This window comes from Tachysurus vachellii, chromosome 18 (assembly GCF_030014155.1).
Source record: "Tachysurus vachellii isolate PV-2020 chromosome 18, HZAU_Pvac_v1, whole genome shotgun sequence".
Lineage (NCBI taxonomy): Eukaryota > Metazoa > Chordata > Actinopteri > Siluriformes > Bagridae > Tachysurus > Tachysurus vachellii.
Genome location: NC_083477.1, coordinates 13527638 through 13551717, shown reverse-complemented (window position 1 = coordinate 13551717; position 24080 = coordinate 13527638). Strand labels below are relative to the sequence as shown.

The following is a 24080-nucleotide window of genomic DNA, read 5'->3' as shown; positions in this document are numbered from 1 at the left end:
TAGTTTGTGGCATGACATGCGCATTTAGTCACTCTTTTTAATCATAAGGTTATGCTATTTTGTGTGTGTGTGTGTGTGTGTGTGTGTGTGTGTGCGATTCTTGCTCATAAATTTAAGTGTACACGTTTTTGTATTACTGAGCAGCTCTCATGAGAATGCCAAGAGAATCATGAGGACTTGTGTTCAGCTTGTTTTTAGGGGGTCTACATTCTGTGGCCTCCCTGTTGTGCATTTGTGTGAATTTTCTGTGTTTGTGTGCATCCTAGCCTGCATCCTAAAAAAGAGAATAAAGAGAGAGAGAGAAGCAACTGTTTTAATTCTAATTCAGAGTTTGGAAGGGTTGATGCCGAGAGATGAGGAACGAGTAAGAAATCCGGCAACAGGCTGGAAGTGCGATCGTAGACAGTAGTTAACACAGCTATAAAGAACATACTTGTTTACATAAATAAATAAATAATCCTCCCAGAAAACAATGAAGTTGCATCACAACAGAATGAATGTGAGTGAACAAGTTTGACCAAATTTCATTACAAATACTGAATGTTTACCCCGATTTTCACCCTAAATTGGCAGCCTGAAGATTTCCACCCACTAGTTAGCTTTCCCCATCATACAACAGCTACCAACTGGTGAACTGGTAAAGGCTGACTTGTGCTTGCTCTGAGAGAGGTGAATCTCACACTCAGAGAAGTCGACCCTCTTCCACATACATGATTCCTGGGATTGGTCAGTGCTGCTGTGATTGATGGGGAAGAGAGAGACTGCCTTCCTTCCAACCCCGTGAACCAGTAACCAAACATTGTTGACAGGTAACTTTTTTTTTTTTTTTACTTTTTCTTGCTGTAACAGGGTAATGTGTACATCATGTGTGTTATGTAAATCTGGCCCCGCCCCCTTTCTTAATTCCCTATTCGTAATTCCACACAGTGAAAGTCCTTTTCTTTTCCCGCTATATTTAGAGCAAGATTTTAGGATAGATGTCACTCTCTCACATACACAAGAAAAAAAAATCCGCTAATACATCAGCTCTCAACGTTCACTGGAAAGAGTCGACTCAATGAGTCGACACACCACTATTCAGATCAGCCCTGTGGTAATGCCTGGCTCCTGAACGAGCATTTAGCTAAAATGTGTTCGAATTTCATGGTACTGCCAAATAAACTATAGCATACTGCCAAAATTAACATACTGTACTTAAACACATCTATGTACATATTTATGAAAAGTAATAGAAAATAAAATTACGTTATTTTTTTATTTATCGTATCTAATTCTGCAGGAATTATGTATAATGTTTTTTTCCACATGAAAGTGTTCCATCCTGCTACTGTACTGCATATACAAGCAATCAGCTGTCATACTGAACAGCGCTACACACAACATGTGACAATCCAGCTAAATTAATGATTGCTGGTCTAGTTCTTTGTTGAGATCAGTCACCTTTGTAGACAAATATATAAAATATGTTGCATTGCTTTGAAGAGTTGTTGTGATTTTTCTCCCAAAAATTTGAGGATAGTGCCAAAACTTGGACAAAGGAATGATGAAAGATGATAAGGCAAACAAAGTCTTTCAAAGCCTGTCGCATTGAGACATCAAATAGAACCGGGGGACAGCACATGCTCGCTCAGCTCACCTAACACGAGGACATGTGAGACGTGTGTGTGTGTAAGTGTGTTTGAGAAGGCCAGCCTAAACCAACAGAATAGGTGAACCTAATTTCCAATGACAGAGAACTCTTTCATGGTCGGAAAGCCGCTAAGTTTAATTATTAAAGAGAAGTCTTTGCTCTGCAGGGCACGCCGTGCTTTTTGAAGCCTCTTAAAATTCGACCCCGCTGACGGACCGCGGCCTGACCTGCACGACAAGCATCGAATCCAGAATGTGCAAAATCTCATTAAAGTATAACTCAAAGCCGGCTTCACTTTATTTTCAGCCACTGATGCCTCTGTTTATCCCCAAAATACAACACACTCTTTGTTCCGGAAACCTTTTGTGCACCCGAGAGACATTAACAAGGTGAGAAGTGAGAAAATACGGCCCCAAGAAAAAATGTAGAACAATAAAACAACATAATCTCTGCTGGTTTTCACACTGGGCACTTTTGCTGCAGTCTGAATCAGAGAGCGATTGTTCCCAGTGACCATTGGTCTGGTTTTCAACCAACTTTTTTCTATCTAACTTGAAATCCGGTGCATTCGTTTTCATCCTGCATTATGACAAACACGCATGGACAACACAACATGACTCAACATATTTCTTTTTTTTTTTTTGATAATTTCGATGCTATTATATACAGCAGAGTGAACGGCACTTGCACCTGTGTGCACCTGCTGCTTGCAAAAAAGGTATTTCTTGGTAAACACACATTGTGGAAACTAACGATGTCACGACCCAGTTCCAGAGCAACCGATCTCAATCCACCTTCTACAGGAAGTCACAGTTTGGTACCATGGTTCGCTTCCTGCTCCACATGACAGCTTTCACATTACCGATTTTTCACCCAAACCGTGATCTCTTTCCGACTAAAGTGGCAATGTGAAAGTGACCTAAAATCTACATGCTACAGTGCACTATGGAGTGCAAAAATCACTCACGGTAGCTCGTGCCTGGGTACCATAGTCCGCCTCCATCTTGGCCAGTCGCTGGTTGGTGTCCTCCAGCAGCTCCTGGATGTTGTCTGTGTGCTTCTTCTGCAGTTCAAACTTCTGCTGCTCCATCTGAGCTATCACAGTGTGTAGCTGTCAGTGAAAAGGAATGAAAATGAAGAAAAAGAGAATAGTTAGAAAAACTCAATATACCACACAGCATGCTAACATCCTACATTTCATCATTGGTTCCTTTGGTTAATGTCTCGTACGGTATCTCAAAACCTCCTCTGAATTTGCTTAACCTTCTTGCCAGGGTTTCAAGCTAGTTATATTACAGCTAGTGACACCTTTCTACTAGATATTACTGCATAGCGATCTTCAGTAGTGGTTCATTTGTACAACAATTCAACCTTACACCACACTGACCACTGGTGATTATTTTATATTACACTACCAGACCTGTCAAGGTTCAGGCAGAGGCAGTTTGAAAAGGAAGTCTGCAATCTATATCACTTAAACACATGGCAAAAGACCAAGTGTTTTCTCCCCAGTAAAAACCGAAGCCAATCAGCATATGAATTCTTCACTAGACTTGTGGGGAGCCCTCACGTCCTGTCAATGAACAAGGGAAGCGTTTTGAATTCATTTATGTTACATAAAGTGGAATCTATCAAAGTATGTTTCACTTAGCTAAGAGAATCACCCCAAAAGCTGAGTTTTAGTGATCGCTGTTGCTGACATGCAGTTCCTGACTCTGCAGCTGGTAATAACATTACATAACACCCTCTCCTATCCTCCTTAAAACTCAAACGGTGGAATGGCGCTCATCTGACTTACATGTTATCAGTCGTGGACAATTAAATACTTTAATCACAATTGTGTGTCGTACAAGCATAGTGGTGGTGTTTACTAGCATAAACAAAATCCGGGAAAGTTCTGCTAAAAGGCCAAGATGGATCGAGCGCGTATTATATATTTTGCAAAACAAACAGCTCAAAAACTGTATTTAAAAAAAAAAAAGAAAAGAAAAACAAGTTGAAGAAGAAACTTGAGGGGATGGGACTATGGGTGATACTATGGCACATTACAACAAATGCTTGACAAATAGAATTATATCATTTTTTTAATAGACTCTTATATAATGGTACTAATTAGGTGCAAGTGATTAGAAAGTTTTATGTGCTAGGGTTGAAAGGAAATGTAGTTCAGTGGCCTTTGGGAGCTGCCATGACAGCTTGACTGCTGGTGCTACTGTTATTGTTTCCAGCAATAGTCATTTGGAAAAATTAAATATTTTTGGATACATGTTAAATATTCACTACCAAAATGTACACATCAAATCATCTGCTTCAAAACACAAGTGAACAAATCAGAAACCTGGGACACAGACATTATGTATATATCTTTTATATATATATTATATATATATATATATATATATATATATATATATATATATATATATATATTTATTTATTTTTTTTAATAAATCTTTCTAGTATAGTCACGTGCCAATCCTTTATAGGCAGCTCAGCTCAGTCCGCTATCAGACAACAACTACCATCCAGGGAGAGTTAAGATGTGCTTCCCCCAAGCCCAGACGTCATATCTACTGCAGTGACTAACAGGAGGAGACAGAATAGATGGCTCCTCGCACCTAGAGAGCACAGAGAGTTTTGTCTGGTTAGTTTCCATCTACAGGTGGATGTGGCATTGTGTGGTTTTGGTTATGGTTATCTGTTATGGTACTTAGGAGCAAAACCCACAACCTGGTCTGCTGCATGGCAGACATCGAGGGGGAAAAATAATATCACCAGGCATGTACTGTGATTTTGTGTGATTTGTGTGCATTTTGCAGCTGTCCTGCAAATGGTCAGGATAAGCTGTACATCCACTGAACAGAACAGTGAGAAGCCCAAAGGAAGAAAGACTTCAAACACAAACTTGTGCACAAACATCAAGCACCAGAAGAGAAGCTGGAAAACATACAGAATGTTTTTTCCTCCACAGTAAATACACAGTAACTCAGAGGATGGCTTCTCTTCATCCTGAAACTTAAAGAGAAGGCCTTGAGCTCTGTAAAGCCGACGAGGGGGAAAAAAATAAATAAAGCTCCTCCACAGGCTTCGGCAGAAATCGAAGACATTTCAGCCCAGCCGTACCTTCTTCTCCCATTCGTTTTTCAGAGAGTCAGCACTTTGATCCAACATTTTCTTCAACTCTGCGATCTGCTTGTCTTTGCTCTGGCGGATGACCTGAGACTCGCGCAGCAAGCTTTGAACTGTGGGGTAGAGAAGAAGCAGAGCAAAAGAGAAAGAGTGAAAGAGGGAAAGAAACTAAAAAAGTAGACCTGGCTGCAGGGCAAAGCTCTGTCAACACTCTTTCACACACATTCTTACTTTTTAAACTGATGTTCTTACCCTTCACAGCTATTTTCACTATCGCTTCTATGAAAAAAAAGAAATGAGTAATGTACGTGTGTGTGTGTGTGTATGTGTGTGTGTGAGACCTCTCACCTTTTTTCTCCAGTGCTCTCACTGCCTCCTCTGCTTCTTTCATCTTGGACCGATGCAGGTTCTTCAACTCCTCGATCTCTCCATTCTTACGGTGTAAAATCTAGAAGATGAGTAAACCTCATGACCTTTAATTACTTCAAATGAATTGCCTTATAATCGTTAGACAATTATCACTATATTTATAGTTCTATGTTGCACATTTCTTACAGGAAAATGGTAAAAGCTCAAGTTAGGGTTGGATAGACAATTGCACTCTCTGGTGAGTACATTGTGTATAATTTGTAGGTGTGTGGTATTTATTACCATAATTATTGTTACATACTTTGATAATGGATTGTAAAAGTACATGCCGACTCCCACACTACGGTATATATTATAGTCATATATATATATATATATATATATATATATATATATATATATATATATATATATATATATATATATAGATAGAGAGAGAGAGAGAAAGAGAGAGAGATAGTGTATTATAATATATACCACACTGCGGAATATATTATAATACACTACACTTACTATACAGAAGTTGCTAATAAGCAAAGAACATATTTGAACATTACATGTAAGGAACCACGCACAGGAACTAATGTAAAAAATATCAGGTATAAAGCCGTTAAGAAGCAGCATTCATGTACAACTGAACAGAGAAGATCCAAGATAAATATGTAATAACACTTATTGGTCATTGGTCTTATGTTATGATTCTCCAATTGTTGTGTTTATTGTACAAAACTCAAAACAAAGGAAAATCCAATGCAGAAATATAGAAATAACATCATAGCGTCGACGTTACGACATAGTAGCAACTCCACGTTAAATAAAAGAATTCAAAGAAAACAATTATGCTTAGCTGCCTAATGATATAATTACTCAATGCCAACAGAGTGATGTCATGTTTAGACAGACACTCACCGCCCATGTTATTATAAACTCCTGCACACTTATGTAGTTATCTAAGAAGCCAATCAAGATACTGTACAGGTCAAGAGCTTCAGGTAACATTCACATCGATCGTGCCAAGGTTGTTGGTGCCAGATGGGCTGGTTTGAGTGTTTCAGAAACTTAGTATCTGAGAATATGAGGCTGTTTTTTACACAGAATCACCCACATTTTTATTTTTTTTTTCAGCTGTCCAGTTTGGGTGTTTCTGTGCCAACAACAGCATAAGATTCTTGCTATTGTTCCGATATGATCATCAATGTTGTAGCCCAATGACCTCAAGGTTTGATGTGCTCCGAAATGCTTTTCTGCTCAGGACAGTTATAAACAGTGATTATTTGAGCTACTATAGACTTCCTGTAAGCTCAGGCTAGTATGCTCATTTTTGTCAGTGTGAACATACCAGGAGATGAGCAGTTTTTAAAATGCAGTGATAAAAGTCAGAGAAATCACATTTTTCCCATGGAGAAAAATAAGACATGGACTAAACTTGAATGTTTTTTATTTATTTATTTGTTAATGAAATATGAACCCTATCACTATCCCCCAGGTACATTGTAAAAAATAACCCAGACGTAGAAATGGCAGCACTTTAAGCATGGCCTTTGAATTCCGTGACTTTCCTCAAACTCTACGTAGAGATTTGCATGTTTTTTTATCCTGTTAGTAGTCTTAAACATTTTTTTTCCTGACACACATGAATATCCAACAGAATGTTCCAGACATACATAGTTACAGTATGTATATATCTATTACGCATTTAAGTAGGGAATTGGTAGCTTAAGGTTTAAGGTGATTGGAAGGATGAGAGTTCAATTCCCATGTCCACCAAGCTGCCACTCCTGGGCCCCTAAGCAAGGCCCTTAACCCTTAATATATAATGTACATTTTAAGATAAATGTAAGTTGCTCTGGATAAGGGCATCTGCTAAATGCTGGAAATGTAAATCTATTTTTTGATAGATACTGTCCTTCAAAACAAAGTGTTACTGAAAAAAATCCAGCCTGGTCTACGGTGGATGTGAGTTTGGCACAAGCCTCGAGTGTTTAGTGTTAGAACTGCAGAACAAAAATTCCAAGCAGATATATTTTAGTTCTTTATCTGCGGTGGCATACGATAGGGGGGTCCATTTGTTAATTCTGATTGGGCCATTTGTTCTTCTAATGCATAGTTCCCTGCAGGAAGTGCAAGGGGTCGAGGTTTCGGTTCAAAGCTCGGCAACTGGCGTCCCAGCAGTGCTGAGCGTGCTTCTAAGAAAGAAAGAGTGGACAGAAATCGAAGCCCAGCAGGCTGCCAGAGTGAACAAGAGACACCCACTGGCAAGGATAAGACGGAGCTCTCGATGTAGATATTGTCTGGATGTTTGTGTGCCATTTGTAGCGAAAAGATGCACCTGAGCAAATATTGACATCCTCCCAAAAGGGCTTTGATGAAGGAGACACACGTGCAGATCTAAAGCGTCTCTCTTCTCCGTGATGTCCGGCTAAGCATGGAAGGGAACACGAGGACAGCTAACATCTTTATTAATTATTGTTTTAATATAAGAAACCATGAGACTAATTAGGGCTCGGTGTCCATGGAGAGCTATTGAGGTTTTAACACAAAGGAAGGAAAAAATCACACTAAACCAGTCTTCAAAGGGATTTTTTTTTCCAGTAATAAGGGGTCGAAATGCAATAGAGCTTCTAATTTGAAATGTGCTTTCTAGGGTCCAGCCTTCATAGCCCTTTTCACTCTCATGTAGACTAATAAAGGAGGGTGTTAGCTGAAAAGAGAGAGAGAGAGAGAGAGAGAGAGAGAGAGAGAGAGAGAGAGTGGAAAAGAGTATGACAAAAAAAGGGAATGGGCACATTTCAGAGAGACGTGCTGTCCTTGAAACACTGACTTCTGATTTAAACAGGAAAAAGCATCCCCTAAAAGTTATTATTTCCACCCTATGAGAAGGGGAAAAAAGTCACAGTGCCATCAGTGGATTATTTGGCCTGTTTTAGTCCTCAGAAGTGCACTCTCTGCTGCTAAGCTTGTCATCCTGAGAGATGAAAGCCTCTGGACGAGACAGAATGGCAGAGGGAGAGAAGGGTAAAGAGAAGTTCATGGAACATTTAGGGACACATGTAATTTTCTAATCGCCTCCTTAAGAGAGAGCATTTCAGCCGCACATGGGAAAGTCATGACGGCGAGAGAACAGAGCCGAGAGCCTGCGTCTGCTTCGGGAGATGTGCTGCTTTTAGGCAGGGTCATTTCAGGCTTTTAGGGCATCTTTGTGAGTGTGTATGTGTGTTTGAGAGGAGACGCCAAGCTGTCTGTGACTTTTTCTGTTTATGAGGGGTAGATGGACTTTGAAACAGATAAACACTTACTGGCGTATGATCCGCATTGTCAGTACGAGACACACCGAGCTCATGTTTTCACTCTGGTGTTAGTAGCAATAAATAAGACAAACTCGCGCAAGATGAACTTTAGAAACAGTTACGCCTTGAAAGTAAGGTAGTTAGTATCCTTCGATGAAAGAGAGAGAAGAATTCACAAACAATACTGCACTGTAATCACAGTTTCAGTCACACATGCAGTCCTCGCGTTCTGGTCTACAATTAAAATCCACTTATCATCATTACCCAATTATTATAATTAGCCATTTTAATTACAGCTGACTGTTATTAAAATTGCTTTTATATAGGCAATGAGTACAGGGAGAGTTTTCTTCATCACTGAGGAAGCACAATAAATTATGTTTGTTAATTCATGATCTAAATAGTAGCAAAGGCAGAAGGTAGGTTTTTTTGTACCAACCATCGTGGTAAAGGTCTCATTAAGAACGTAATTTTTCTGAGTTTTTAAGAAACAGTAATGAATCCTAACAGCTGACCTTGATTATATGCAACTTGCCGTTGAAAAGCACCGACATGCTCTTTGCAAACTTCTTACACTCCACTTCACATCTACATAAACTGCACTGTAAGAACAGTCAGTCCTCATTTCATCCCCATCTGATACACACACTATTGCTGCTTGCAGTACTCAGACATCTTGTACTGTATACTGTGTATTGTACAAACAGTTTATATATATAACAGTATATATATACAGTTAACAGTATATATATATTTACAAAATAAAAAAAAAATCACACCACCCTGTCATTGAATGATAGAATCTCTAAGAGAAAATGACATGGCATTTTACATGCAAGTGACTTTTTACATTACCTTTGACCCATGACCTATGTGCCATTTTAAACACACACAGCCTTTATTTCCTCAACATCTGCACAATGACAGACAACTCAGCATGATTCATAAAGAAGACAATAAAAAGATTACACCCTGCTCAATTGCCAGATGGTTATGCAAAGAATCTCATGCTTTCATTCAGATGGGTCATTAATTCAGCTCTGGTACATTGTGTAAATTTGACAGGTTTTATAATTAAATCTTAAAAAAAAAAAGTCAGGGCTGAGATCTTTCCAGTCACGTAGTCATATAGGCCAGAGGTGTGAGAGATATAAAAGTGAATGAAGGAATAGAGTTAATAGTGAAAAACCTTCTGAACATCGGCATCATGTCTCTGCTGGAGCTTCAGCTTCTCCTCTTGGTATTTGGCCTCCAGAACTTTGATCCTCATTTCAGACTGAGAAAGGGGGGAAAAAAAGGAACAAATCAGGGTCTAACTCAATTAAAAACTCTCCTACTAACAATACTGAGACTGATAACAAAACATTTTGGTTTTGGAGTTTGGTAAATTTGACAGTTTAAGTAATCAAGTGATATTCATCATACAGTATCCTTTAATGTATCCTACAGAACTTTACCCTGTTCATCTCAGTACACATTTACTTTATGAACATAACGCAAATATTGTATAATTCAGCTCCTTATGTAAATTTGCGTAACCATATTCTGTATTTACTGGAGTCACAGAACTGTTTTATTCCTAACTTTCCACTTACAGAGCACACTGCGTCTATCATTTCAAAGCATACTCATTTGCTGAGTTATTGAGGTTTGGAGTAAAACCAGTGACCAGTTAAATAATTCTAATAAATTCAAAATAGATAGAGTATTAAAAAGAACTTAGCTGAAGGCTGAAAAAATGACAGACCCCTGTGGTTATGCTTCATGAATCATATTTTGAGGACCAGGGGCCTACGGTGTCTTTGCCCTCGATGTGTTGTTTTACTGTGCTGTTATTCCACTCAAGTATCAAAACAATAAATAAAATCACACAATACTGCATATCTAAATATTGCATTTTTTCATTCAAAATGTTTTCACTTTTGTTGAATTTGTGTTGAGATGTAAGGTTAATGGATACCACAAGATATGATTTTAAAGCATTTCATTTTCATTTCCAGCATTTTGGAGACATCTGTATCTAGAGCGACTTACATTTTATCTCATTTTATATGGAGATAGTTAAGGACCTTGCTCAGGGTCCCTTTCTACACTGGCAGTTTGGTGGACTGGGATTCGAAATCACAACCTTCCGAATAGTAGTCCAACACCTTAAGCACTGAGCTCCCACATTCCCGAGTAGCCACAGTTATCTACAGCTCTGTTCTATAATTTGGGCTTTCAATGTTCCTCTTCTAGTTCCCACCTCTAACAGGAGTGTAACCAGTCAGACAGCAGAGCAAAATATTCGAAAGCAGAAACTTGGCTTCCTGAATTGGCGTTACTATCCGTACGCAAATAGAGACAATTCAACAAATGTAAAGCTCACTGACAAAGCAGACTAAGAGAGACTTCAGGTTTCAGAGTACAACGAAAAGCAGTGAGCTTGTCCAGCTTCAAGAAAAGTAAAAAAAAAAAAAAAAAAAAACATGGACATGGTCAGCTTTTTTTTCTGGTTGTACAAATAATCTGGAACGCATTGGAAAAGATGATGAAATACTGTACAGGTTTAAATCGCAAAAGTGTATTAAAGGGGTCTTTTAAAAACAGATTTTCAGTGCAGAATTCTTGTTTGTATTTGGAGGGCCTTTTTTTAGATGCTTTAGAGACCAAACTGAACAGAAAACTGAATCAAAACTAACAGAATGCTAAGGAACCCTTGAAATCTATATAAATACTGCTGGTAATATGAAAGAATGAAGCCTCTCGTACATAAAAAAATAAAAAGATGATATATCTCTGATCATCTCACTACAGGCACAGAGGCGAGAAGGAGAAAGGGAATGATTGCTGTCTTACAGCCTTATTTTATGCAAAAACTACATGACATTCTCAAATGATCTTGGTATGCTTTTGGTCAAGTGTTTTCGGACCATCCCTGGAAGTTAGGGGAGACGTAGGTTTGACCTACAGATTTAATGCAACAATGCACATCTAAAATTTTGACTAATTCTTTCAAAAATATGAGGGTTTTTTTTTTCCGTAAGAAGGTAAGTCGATTTGGTTTACTTATACGCTGACAAATGATTTCATAAGCTTTCTATTACATCTAAACAGAAGGAAAGAATGTCTTACACTTATAATTGTCAACATTTACTTATTCACATTCTGTCTAACTCAATACACATGCTAAAGTTTTGCAACTCGCTTGTAACCCCAAAGTTTCAATAAAAAATTCTCCATTTTAGATTTGTTCCACTGAAAGTCATCTTGAAAAAGTCAGTGTGCAAATCAGCCACAATGTTGTTTCCTGGCACAAAAAGCTATTAAGAGAACAAACAAAAGAATGGAGACCATCTGTTCACTAAGACTAAGCCACTTCTGCTCAGATGAGGAAAAGGTAGATGAAAAAATTAAGCACCTCTATGGAAGTGCCACAAAGTGTGGAATCAATGTTCATTAGCATTTCAATCCACTTTTGTTTAAAGCCCAAACTCTTCGTGCTTCATCTTGGAAGCAACTCGCCCTGCCAGTTCTGTTTGCTCTGTGACTCTCATGTCAATAACATTGTGGAAGGGAAGAAGTGCATAAGACAGCAGTGATTAAATTGCTCTCAGCCAGGCCTTGTAATTCAGCTCAATATTTCTGCGATCTACAGACCTACAAAGGTTCAACGGTTTTCCGAGACGAGTTGCAACGCAGCTTCACTCAGGTCTTTCAGGTTGGCAAACCCATACAGAGGTCTGTGTGCAGAGGCGTGTGCTCTCACTTTTACTTTTATAAATATACACATTAATTCAGGTTCCAGCAAACCCTAACTGGGTGGGGCTGTTTCTCACTCCCTCACAGAGGCGCACACTTTGTGCGTCCTTCTGCTGTGTCTCTCAACAACACGGCCGCCAGGCATTCCTGATGTGGCATGTTTGATCTGGCAAGCGCGGCACTTTTGAAAAGCGCCTCCCTTGCCCCAGGCTGAACAGGGACTCCGATCATTCATCGGACAGCCACTGCCTTATCAGATCTTCCCTAGGGCACAAAATGGCATCAGCAAAAACAGAAAAGACCTACTATGAAAGCTAGCACTGTTCCCCAACAAACGGTGTGTGATCTAACCCTAACCGACATAATTAGGCCATCCTTAAAAATAATTTGGTTTGCAGTAACAGTAAAAAAAAAAAAAAAAAAAAAAAAAAAGGGTTGGTAGGTAGGTCTATATTTTTTCCAAGTTTCAATGTAAAAAAAAAAAAAAAAGTACAATTTTGGTGATGGTGATTACGTAGGTATGAATTTAAACACATTAGCATATCGTGACATCACTGACTGGGTCTTCAACCCATGCCTTCGGGCACATCATTGCAAACCTCATTTTGATACAGGCTATATTGACTATTCGGGAGAAGGGATGGGAAAAGATCTGGGCACAGTTTTTCCAGAACTTCGTGGCAAGTTAAAGCGGTGTCGAGCTGTTTTAATGAATTTTTTAGATGTATTATGGTGCCCGAACCTGTATGACTTTGAATGGTGACCGCAAACATTTTGTTTACTGTAGCTGCAGCTATCATTACCAAGCGCGAACCATTGATTCTGACAGTGAATGAGAGTATGAGACGAAGCGAACGCACAGGTCATAGTGTGACATCTGTTAACCAATAGTGTAAACATAGATGTAAACACAGGTTTTTATTTAAAAGAAAGAACGTAGCCTTCGTTTGTATGTAGGCCTAGGCAATTTATATATTTGCAATACTTACTAAAATATAATTAATATTATTTTATTACTTTTGTATTAGCTGTTTGAAGAGTAAAAAAAAAAGAATTGGTCGGTCTTAGCGCAAATTTACAACCGGCAAGTCGGTCGGACTTAAAGCAAAAAAAAAATAAAATTTGAGTCAGTCCTAAATAGACAGTGTCGGTCGGGTCACGGCAAACAAGAATATTTTTAAGGATGGCCTTAGTGCAGAGGACCAATTTGTGTGGACAATATAAATTTTTACCATTATGGAGACTAATCAGTGCTCTGCATGAAAATATTCCATGCAGACCAAATACAGACCACAATATGGAATTGTGTTATAAGAGTGCTGAAGGATGTTTGTTGATAATGGGTGTGTCTGAAATTAGGGAGTATTCAGACACAGGAAGGCCTTCATATCGGAGATCCCTTCATCTAGCCAGTTTAAAAGCTAGATGAAGGGATAAAAGCTGTATATATATATATATGTATATGTATATATATATATATATATATATATATATATATATACATATACATATATATATGTATATATATATATATATGTATATGTATATATATATATATATATATATATATGTGTGTGTGTGTGTGTCTGTATATGTGTCTATATATATATATATATATATATATATACACACACACACACACACACACACACACATCAACCATGAGAAAGGGGATAAAAACGTGATCTCGGTGATTCACTGTGTCTTTATTGCTGGTAATCAGATGGTGATCTCCTTTGATTATCCTCAGTAGTCTCTAGAGTTTACAATAAGGAAAAACCAGCCAGTGACAGGCAGTTCTGCTGACTGAAGCACCTTGTTGACGATAAGAGGTAAACAAGGAATGGCCAGACTGGTTTGAGCTGACAGAAATGCTACAGTAACCCAGATAACCACTCTGTATAGTTGTGGTGACAAGAAAAGCATCTCAGAATGCACAACATGTCACATTTTGGCTACAACTGCAGACGACCACGTCAGGTTCCACTTCTGTCAGCCAAGAAGAGAAAGCTGAGGCTGCAGTGGCCACAGACTCACCAAACCAAACAGCTGATGACTGGAAAAACATAGACTGGTCTGATGAATGTTGATTTTTGCTCACAGATGGAAGGATCAGAATCTGGCACCAACAGAATGAACTCATCGACCTGCCTTATGTCAATAGTCCAGGCTGGTGGAGGCTTTGGACCTGTTAATACCAATCAGTGGTCACTTGAATGCCACACACCATATGAGCATCGTTGCTGATCATGTGCATCCCATCATGGCCACAATATAATATCTTCTAATGGATACTTCCAGCTTCATTATGCACCATGCCACAAAGCAAAAGTCAACTCAAACTAATTTCATTAAATTTGGAATGCACCTAGAAAAAAAAAAAAAACACAGGAAAATCGTAATCATGTCAACATGGACCAGAATCTCAACTAATTTCTAACATCTTTTAAGAAGTATTGAGGCAGTTCTTAGACCAATGCAAAACCGTACTCAATATTGGTATAATGAATACTTCGCATAATGAATAAGGTTTCAAAAGCGTCTGTCGACACTGAAATGCTTAATAGTATTAAATGAAAATGTTTCTGTATTCCAGTATATAGAAAACAGTCGGCATCGGATTCCAGGTAGTACTTTGTTGTGCTCTGAGTTTATGCCTGACAAAGTAAATATAATCATCTTCCTTGCCAAAAAAGCATGTCTGATCTAAAACAGGCCGCTCGAATTGGTTGATAATAGTGAAACATTTGCCAAGATCAATTAAGATCATACATTTTAACCCAAAAACACAAAAATCTATAACCTACATTTCAAAACAAGTCACGTTTGCAATCACAAGCTCACACTGTTCCAGTGAGAGGGTTGTTGAAAGAGTGAAGCTACTTTTACAAAATAATTATAGTCATTTACTCATTATAATACCCCATTATGATTTAATTATGATAGCTGACCTTAGCACACACACAATTAGATTCATACACACACACACACCTTCTCAGTTGTTTAAAAGGAAATAACTCCTCAGCTGATAGGCCAGTGAAGATCGGAGAGTTCACTGAGGAGTAAACATATGGCACTATGATAGCAGAGATTACTGCGATTACAGGTCAGGGAGTGCTAAGTGACGTTTGGGCTCACTGCTAATGTGCCCGGTCACCTTACACTGTAATCTGCTACTGTCGTTTTACACCAGAGAGGATCACAGAGGGCAGGGATATCCAATATCAGGACACAAAGGAGTTCCAAAACCGTTATTGACCCTTAACGGTCTCCTTTGTATCTATCGTCGGCAACCTTTTATATACATTTATTTAAAGATACAAATATGTAAAGGTATAAATATGGATGAAAAGATTTCAACCACTCTGTGACTAATAGTGCTCACTTTTATCACTTCCAATGATCTGATTTTTTCATTTACTATACATTTTTCATTTACTATATTTATTAACTTACATTTAAACTTATGGCTTCTGAAGACTGTGGTTGGTTGTAAAAAAAAAGAGAGCTAAGCCTTCACTTTGTCTGTATGTTGATATTTGAGGCTATATCGTGTAGGGATTACGTTCGTAACCGATCGTATTAGAGGCACGCTAACATCTGTGTGTTACAAATGTAATGTAACGCAAATGTAAACATCTCCGACAGCACAGAAATGTCTCAGCACCAAATTTATATAAATATATGCCATTTCTCGCTATCATTATTAAATATTGTATGCAACACATTTCTTCTCCTCTTCACTTTTTGTCCGTTTTCTCCTCTGCTAAAGAAACTTCTAATCCTCTTAAAAGTCCTCCTCACTACTTCTAACGCTTTTTGACCTTATGAGCACTTTTAAGGGTTAAGATGCTTCATGAATAACTTTCATCTTTACTTGAATCTAGAAAACGGCCACATTTCTAAGAATTTTCTTAGAATTTTGTCACTATGAGCAAGAATCTATGAATACGGGCCGTGATCTTAAATAAATGCACCTTTAAATGTTACTACATAAACAAAGCAAATAAAAAAATCTAACTGTTTTTAGAAGGCAAATCACTGTGGAATAAGAGGAATAAAACAGTTGACGGAAATTTGGCATTTAAATTATTTTTTTCTTTACTTCTTTTGCCCCCACAATCACAAATTTCCCACCAATGTTAATAAAGCCTTGCCTGTAATGTCCCTGAGTATGAGAAACAATGACGTATTCATGTTGTATTAATATATTAGTTGCAGTTCTGCTAGAACTACTATGAGGGTTGCTGTTGTGTCAGGTTAATCAAAATTGTGACCAATCAGATTCAACTGTGATTCAACCAATCAGATTCAACAGGGATATGACCAATCAAATTCAACCAAATCAGATTCACTCTGTTTCAATGAAAACTACAAAAAATACATTCTGTTTAAACAAGAATTTTTGTATAATCTGATCTGGTGTTCGAAGTCCTTGCAAAAAGAGCTCAGAAAACGTGACATGTATTAGACATGTCCTTCATGTTCCTTCTACTTTAAGCTAATTTAAATAAAAGATGTCTTTATAAAGTAGTGGTTTCCTACTGACACTAAAAAAATCAAGTTTGCTCTTAGCTTTGAGAAAACAGAGTTCAGTATTACCCAGTGATTTCGGTTATCCCCAACATACAGAGGAAATCAACACCTTTTGGCTTGTTAGATTTAAGAGTCAGAAGGATTGTGATGCATTGTGTAATTATTTTAATCATACAGACGCAATCGTCCAGAGCGTTTATAGTAACACGCACAAGTAATAGGCTCAAACATTATTGTTTGTAAAGTAACAGCTCATACACAGCTTTTTTAAATAAATGTTGTCATGTCTGTTAACATTCATAGAAGGAGCTTTGTAAGACTCAAGTTTCCCAGTATGCAAGAGTCTGAAGAGGTTCTAATTTCCACATTCATGGTAACGTGACAAAATGTGTTTATTTTGTTTTGTGATGTTTTTCTTGAGAAAGAGAGTGAGTGAGTGAGTGAACAAACGATTGGAAGAGAGACTGGGAGAACGAGTGAAAGAGAGCAAAAAAGAGAGAGAGAGAGAAAGAGAGAGAGAGAGAGAGAGAGAGAGAGAGAGAGAGAGAGAGAGAAAGTTTGAGCAAAAAGAGAGAGAAAGAGAATTAATGCATGAGAGAACAAGTGAGTGAGGGAGGGAGGGAGGGAGTGAGAGAGAGAGAGAGAGAGAGAGAGAGAGAGAGAGAGAGAGAGAGAGAGAGAGAGAGAGAGAAAGTTTGAGCAAAAAGAGAGAGAAAGAGAATTAATGCATGAGAGAACAAGTGAGTGAGAGAGGGAGGGAGGGAGTGAGAGAGAGAGAGAGAGAGAGAGAGAGAAAATGTGAGAGAGAACAAGTGAGAGAGAGATTAAGAGAGTGAGAGAAAAGCAGATGCTGCTGAGGGAATGAATGTTGATCATGGCTATAAAGTAGGTGATAACAGAAACATCTACAGCATTAGATCTTAACTATAAACTCTCAAAACACACAATGTGTTACTCATTAATAAAGTCACCATTGTATCTGTTGGATATTTGATGTGGTGGAAGCAGAATAACACCCTCTAGTCTGTACTGTTATACTAAATAGTCCACTTCAAGGTGGTAAAGACATTCCTCTTCACACCACGGCAGGGATTATTTTTATATAACCACACAGTCAGTTGTGTGTGAATAACTAGTCTGTGAGCAGTATTAAAGGTTCTCCCTTGGTCCAGATATCTAGCGCAGACATATTTCAGTGCAACACTCCATATATGAAAGCCTCCTAATGGCACTTTCACACTTAGTAGTGCACTTTCCATTTTTAATTGCTAAACAAACTATACACTATAACCCACTATTGTGCGATTCAAACTGACTACATACTACAGTACATGTGGGAAAGATGCATAAGCCACAGGCACAAAACACACCCGGATAAAATTCACATTAACAGCTTAAATCACTCATGGCTTCAAACACACACACACACAAACACACACATCCATGATATGAGATTAAGAGGATGATGAGCTGAAAAAAGGCTGCATGGTTCTCACGAGAACCTGCTCTAGCAAAACCTGCACTTAGCCACCTTAATCTGCCCTACTTTTGAGAAGCCTTGGAAGGCAACCTTGCATGTTTTCTGATTTCTGCTTGTGTCTTTTATCTTGAGCGACCAGAGAGACCACAGGAGACTCGTCAGTGGAGAAGATTGCTCCTGACTGAAGTCACGCATTCAAACAGTTCCTGCTGGTGCAGACGCTAACGTGGGCGGTACGTCGCTGTTTGTTGTTGTTGTTGTTTGTAACGCCTCCAAAAAGACACCTTTTAAGCAAAGTTTGTCAAAGTGCATCAATGGTGGTTTGAAAAACTATTTTTCCTACAGCCGATGAGGCGTGCGACAACTGCTCGGCTCCTCGGTCGCGTTCGCAGAGACGCCGCAACTTTCTTAGAGGAGAGACGGAACGGGTTGGGAGTGGAGGAGAGATGAAGGCAGTTTGATGGAGGATGGAAAGATGAGAGCAGGTAAAAGACAGAAAGGCACTGAGCAGCTGTTCTCGTTTTTTTTTTCCCCTCAACCCTCAGTGTTTTCACGCATTACCTCAGGGAGCACATTTGCAAAACATGCACACTTTTAGCTCGTTGTTTCAAACTCCAATACGGCTTGAATAGAAAATTCCTTAGTAACAGCTCTACGTTTGAATAAACACTATATGGTTTTAATCTCTGCTTTGTGGAAATATGCGAGTAAACAGTGGAACAGAGCATCTGCTGCGTCTTGGCAGTTACATGAGCGACGTGTAAACAGAATCTGATGAATCTTTTCGGCAGCGTTCATTCTGCACCTTAATACTAGAAATATTAAAACACTTCTCTACATGCCACTGCTGCCGTTAACTAATTTGTTCAAGCTGAACTGTTAAACTGCAATTTAGGGCAAGTATAAGCAGCTTCCTCATTAAAGACAATGCATCTGTTCTTAAGCTATACCACAGAGTCATTTCTGAGGTCAGTGTGATTTTTAGCTTAAAGATTAAAAAAACACACACACACACACACACACATATATATATATATATACACACACGCACTCACACACACACACACACACACTCATCCTAAAGTGCCTTAAACCATGCATGCTGGTGCTCATGACTTTCCACAGTCACTTCAGGGCTTGAAGGAGACGCGTTACAGATTTTCTCTGTGCCAAAACCTACGACTTCTGGTATTTTTAAAATGTATGCAAATCTCCACCATTCATGACAGGCCTGAATAAAAAGAACTATTATTCAGTTCCTCCTTAAACACCCCAACGAACACAAGGCAGTTTGTGTAATACTGTACGTCGGAGAACAACTGAAAAACCTGATTTCCCGAAAAGACAGGAAGTCATAATAAGAAATAAGCAGTATTACAGGTTATTACAGTATTAACATATCCTTAGAATAACAGCTGTTACACCCAGGCAGGGTAGTGACTCCATATAATGTAAGAAAAAATGGATTAAATAAATGAAATGTTCTACAATATAAAACATATAATCGTTCATATGGAAGTTTTTTTTTGTTTTGTTTTGTTTTTTTATTTTAGACCCAATTCTTAAATTCTCATTTAAATCTAATATTCTTAACGACATGAAAGTGTGAGACAAGCTTAAATTGAAATTGACTGCATGCTGTATTTATCCAATCATGGTTACTGATGCTGCAAATATTAAGAACTTTAAGCCAGGGTTTAGGAATGTACAGTGTGAAACATCAGATTATAAAAGAGCCAGGATTAATTGTTAACCCCAGGTAAAGTATGAGCAGCGTGAAACGTGAAACAAGATAATCCAGGCTTAACTATGGCAACTCTGAAAATGTAATGATAATAATAATAACATATACATAATCATTACATTAGTAGATTTTTAATATTTCAGATGACAACCTTTTCGACAAAATGAACCTAATAAGATTTGCTTCACTCAACACTCATACACTAATCAATAATATAAATTAAACAGAAGAATTTTTTTATTATTTATTTTGTATTGATACACTAAAATAAATCACACCGCAAATGTACAGAAGTGTTTCTTGCCAGAAGCTTATCATCACTGGAATGTTTGGCGCGATCCAAAAATCGTAGACAGCCAGGTTTCATATCAGCAATTTAGCAAATCATTATTCACGTTGTTTAAAGCCGATTTTACGTTGAGGTTTGAAACACAGCCTAAGTGATATTTACTCTAAAAATAATGGGAATTTCTCCAGTCTTTCAAGTCACCACCCATTCTCAGCTCACCACAGTATTCAGAATAAATACTTTAGTGTTCATTAATATTTATTAGACCTCAGTCCAGCTGAAGTCTCCATTATGATTGGCTCCGGTCATTACTTTGTTACAGTATTGACATACTCACAAAAGTGATTGTTTAGCACTTTAGTAATGAGTCTCCAGTGTTCCTTTACATTTCGGATACAGGAATTTTGGATTTTCGGATTTTGTTGTTGTCTAAATTGCCTTCTAGAAAAAGAGAGAAAAAAAATAAACAGAAGCTGATGAACTTTTACAGCTGCTATAAATGGATAAAATGTACTGTGTATGTGTTGTCATAAAAAAACACATTTAAAAAAAACACATTTAAATTGGGATGTGTTGTTACAGGAAAATAATCTACTAATAACAGTAACTGTGCTTTGAGCCGCAATTATTTATTCTGTAAATAGTTGACACGCCTAAGTTCGGAAATATGGCTTGTGCTTCTCAGCTCCAGCGGCGCGAAACATAAAAAAAATGAAGGAGCGAATCTGCAAAACAAGAAGTAGTTCCACAAAAAAACACAACTCATTTATGTGTTCTGAAGCGTGCCTTTTATTAAATTAGGTTGTTTTTAAATATTTACGCTCGCTCTTTGTTTCTGATGATTACCCGTTCAAACTTATTGAGAAATCGGTGACCAATTTAATAAAGCTTAAATCTGGTTTAAATAAATCTACTATTGTCTGTTTAATTCATAATCATATAGCAACTTGTATCTCCTTAAAAATCTGTGAAAGGATCAGACAGTTTTAATAGTGGTCTTGTCCTACATAAGCAAAAAATATTAGAATTAGCTTTAAACGTTTATCAGGCAAAAGAAAGCTTTGCTGGCTACAATAACACCTTTTTTATTTTTTAGGTGTGCAAATATGGGACACAACCTATTCTAAAGCAACAACCACACTGTAGAAGTCATGTGTACAACGTGTAGCCATCAATCCTTATCTGAAAAATGAATTCAAAGAATACAAAAGAGAGTTTGAGTCGTATTGGATTGAAATATAAAAACACAACGATTCAGATGATCGATGTTGTTTCCCATAAGGCCTTAATCCACAAAATCCAACAAAGAAAATTTGATTCCATCAGAAGTGTAGCAACATGGGTTTTTTTTGGGTAGCTCAGTGGTTAAGGCTCTGAGTTGCTGATCATTGGGTCAGGGGTTCAGACTGCCACTGCTCAGACACCCATTCTGCTCTAGGGGTGTTGCATCATAGCTGACCCTGCGCTCTGACCCCAGCCTTCAAGCTGAGATACGTGATGAAAATTTCTCTGTACTGTAATGTACATGTAATTTATAAAAGCTTCTTTATCTAATGGCTAAACATATCACCTAATAAGCAAAGTAAAATTTCTCAAATCTTTTAAAGAAAGCAGTTTTGCCTTTCCTAAAATTTGAACTGTCAAATGAAACCACTGGCTTCTACAAATCCAACTACCAGTGAGTGCTCGTAATTTATTAAACCCTTTCCATAAAGTTTTTCTTTAATATTACATTGGTCATGCAGTTGCTCATGGGCATTGCTAACTAATAAGAAGCTCCAGTTTAGTGGTGTACAAACAGAATGACTAAGGGATGAATCCTTTTTAGTCTATTTATAAAGCACATGCATTAGCTAACTCGATTAAGGAAGACAGTAGATATATTTCTCCAATATTCCTACAGCCACAGCCTGTTTGCTGCCAGTGATTCTGCTTTCATGTTTCAGTGCTGTGGCCTGAGGGGGTCTTAGAAAGATATGAAAAGCTGCCAACTGAGTGATGGAGACTACTATGTGCTGTCTACACATAAGCACATGTACAAGTGGCTCACTGGCTCCCACTGCTGGACAGACACATACAGTGCAGGCAACAATAGAGGGCTCTGGAAACAGGTCCAACACAGAGTGAAGCAGTCAAACCCAGGAGAGCCTTGAATGACAAACGCTTCGCATCAAATATTTAGAAACCTTAAATGTGTTGGTGTTTTCTGTAAGGAGATGTTTATTTAACCTGCAACTTTAGGTCTTTTGCCACAGAGATATTTGCGGTTTCTCCAAAAAATGTGACAATCTGTGTTTTTTTATCTACAAAAGACAAGCTGGAAAAGGAACAGTTTTAACAATGTGAAACGTTTCATTGCATTTTTCAGTAGCTAGCTAATTTTGGCTCTTGTGTGGAACTATTTTCACTGACTAGCATTTCACTGACTTGAATCTCATTTTGACATCAAAGTTTGACATTTCCAAAAAAAAAAAAAAAAACACAACAATCCAATATGTAAAGAAGAAAAGAATATGCACGCAAAACATCCGTGACAGCAGAGTGATGATGTTCAGTAACCATATCCATATGCTGCAAGGCTGCCTGAGAGACTGACTTTACCCTTATGTCCCTTAAATACAACCGGTAAATAATACATCTGAACTGACAGTCACAGTTAGAGAAGTTGACAAACTACTTTGTGTAAATATTCTGGAGTCTAGAATGTAAACTGACTTTTCTCTAAGGATTGGACAGTCTCTCTAAGCTTTGTTTAGTAGTAAGATCACTAGCTACACAGTCTGCTGTTAGCAATACATTACAAATGTTTTTAGTTGAAAACATGTTAACTTGACCAAATCCATATAAGAGTTCTGTATACATACAAGCCAAAGGATTCTAGTTAAAGGAAAAAGAAAAGGGCGAACATCTTTCCATGAAGCAAGATTTTCTATACTAAACGTTTCATTACAAATTACATGCATGACACTTCAATTTGAAGCCAACTTGAACTGTATAGTTTAACATATTGTTACAGTATATACATACACATTACATTATTTTGCATGTAGGCTACAGCCTCCTGATGTTTGATGTTTATTGCCCTTTGTGCATTAAATCATAATTTTGATATAGTTTACCTGTCTATTTGGTTGAATAATGCGGACTAACAATGTTTATCAATTATACTTACATACACTGCACACTTTACATGTACACGCCTGCATGTCCACACACTCGCAATCCACTTTATTAGGAACATTTCTGTAGTTATCTAATCAGCCAATCATGTGACAGCAGCGTTACGCATACAGTCATGCAGATACGTGATGAGATGTTCACCTCAGAATGAGAAAAAAGTGAGAGCGCTATGATTTTAACTGTAGCACAGGCATAGATGGGCTAGGTTGTGGATTTTATAAACAGATCTGTGATTTTCAGACAGCAGCCTCTAGAGTACACAGAACAGTGTGAAATACAAAAAAACAATGACTTGAAAATCAAAACAAATGAAATACCTAGTTGATAAGAGAGATCACTGGAGAATGGCCAGACTTGCTCCAGCTGCCATGAGGGATATGGTAACTGAAACTCTCTTTACATCTGTGGTGAGCAGAAAAGCATCTCGGCACATAGAGAACATTAAACCTTGAGGTGGATGAGCTACAATATAGCAGAAGAGCACATCAGGTTTTACTCTTGTCAGCCAACAAGAAGTATCTGAAGCAACCCAATCCGGACAGCTGAAGATTTGAAACAAAAATTATGTGTTTTTTTCCAGACTTAAGCTATCCGGTTTGGGTGAGTCTTATGCTGTTGACGGCCTCGGATTCCTGCCGAAAGGAGTGGAACCCGATATGGCCTTCTGCTGTTCTTCTGCTCATTTTTCTCTGATC

The 24080-nt window shown here is 38.0% G+C and overlaps 1 protein-coding gene across 5 annotated transcripts in view; it reads right to left on the bottom strand.

Annotated features, from left to right (window-relative positions):
• The window catches only part of cep112 (centrosomal protein 112), a 125912-nt gene that overhangs the window by 75799 nt on the left and 26033 nt on the right, over positions 1-24080 (bottom strand). For all 5 annotated transcript variants that reach the window (XM_060892879.1, XM_060892880.1, XM_060892878.1 and 2 more), the window contains 4 exons: positions 9605-9691; positions 5108-5207; positions 4754-4872; positions 2598-2741 (listed from right to left, as the gene is read on the bottom strand). In XM_060892879.1, coding sequence (XP_060748862.1) covers positions 2598-2741; positions 4754-4872; positions 5108-5207; positions 9605-9691 — 450 coding nt within the window. The remainder of the gene's footprint in view (positions 1-2597; positions 2742-4753; positions 4873-5107; positions 5208-9604; positions 9692-24080) is intronic.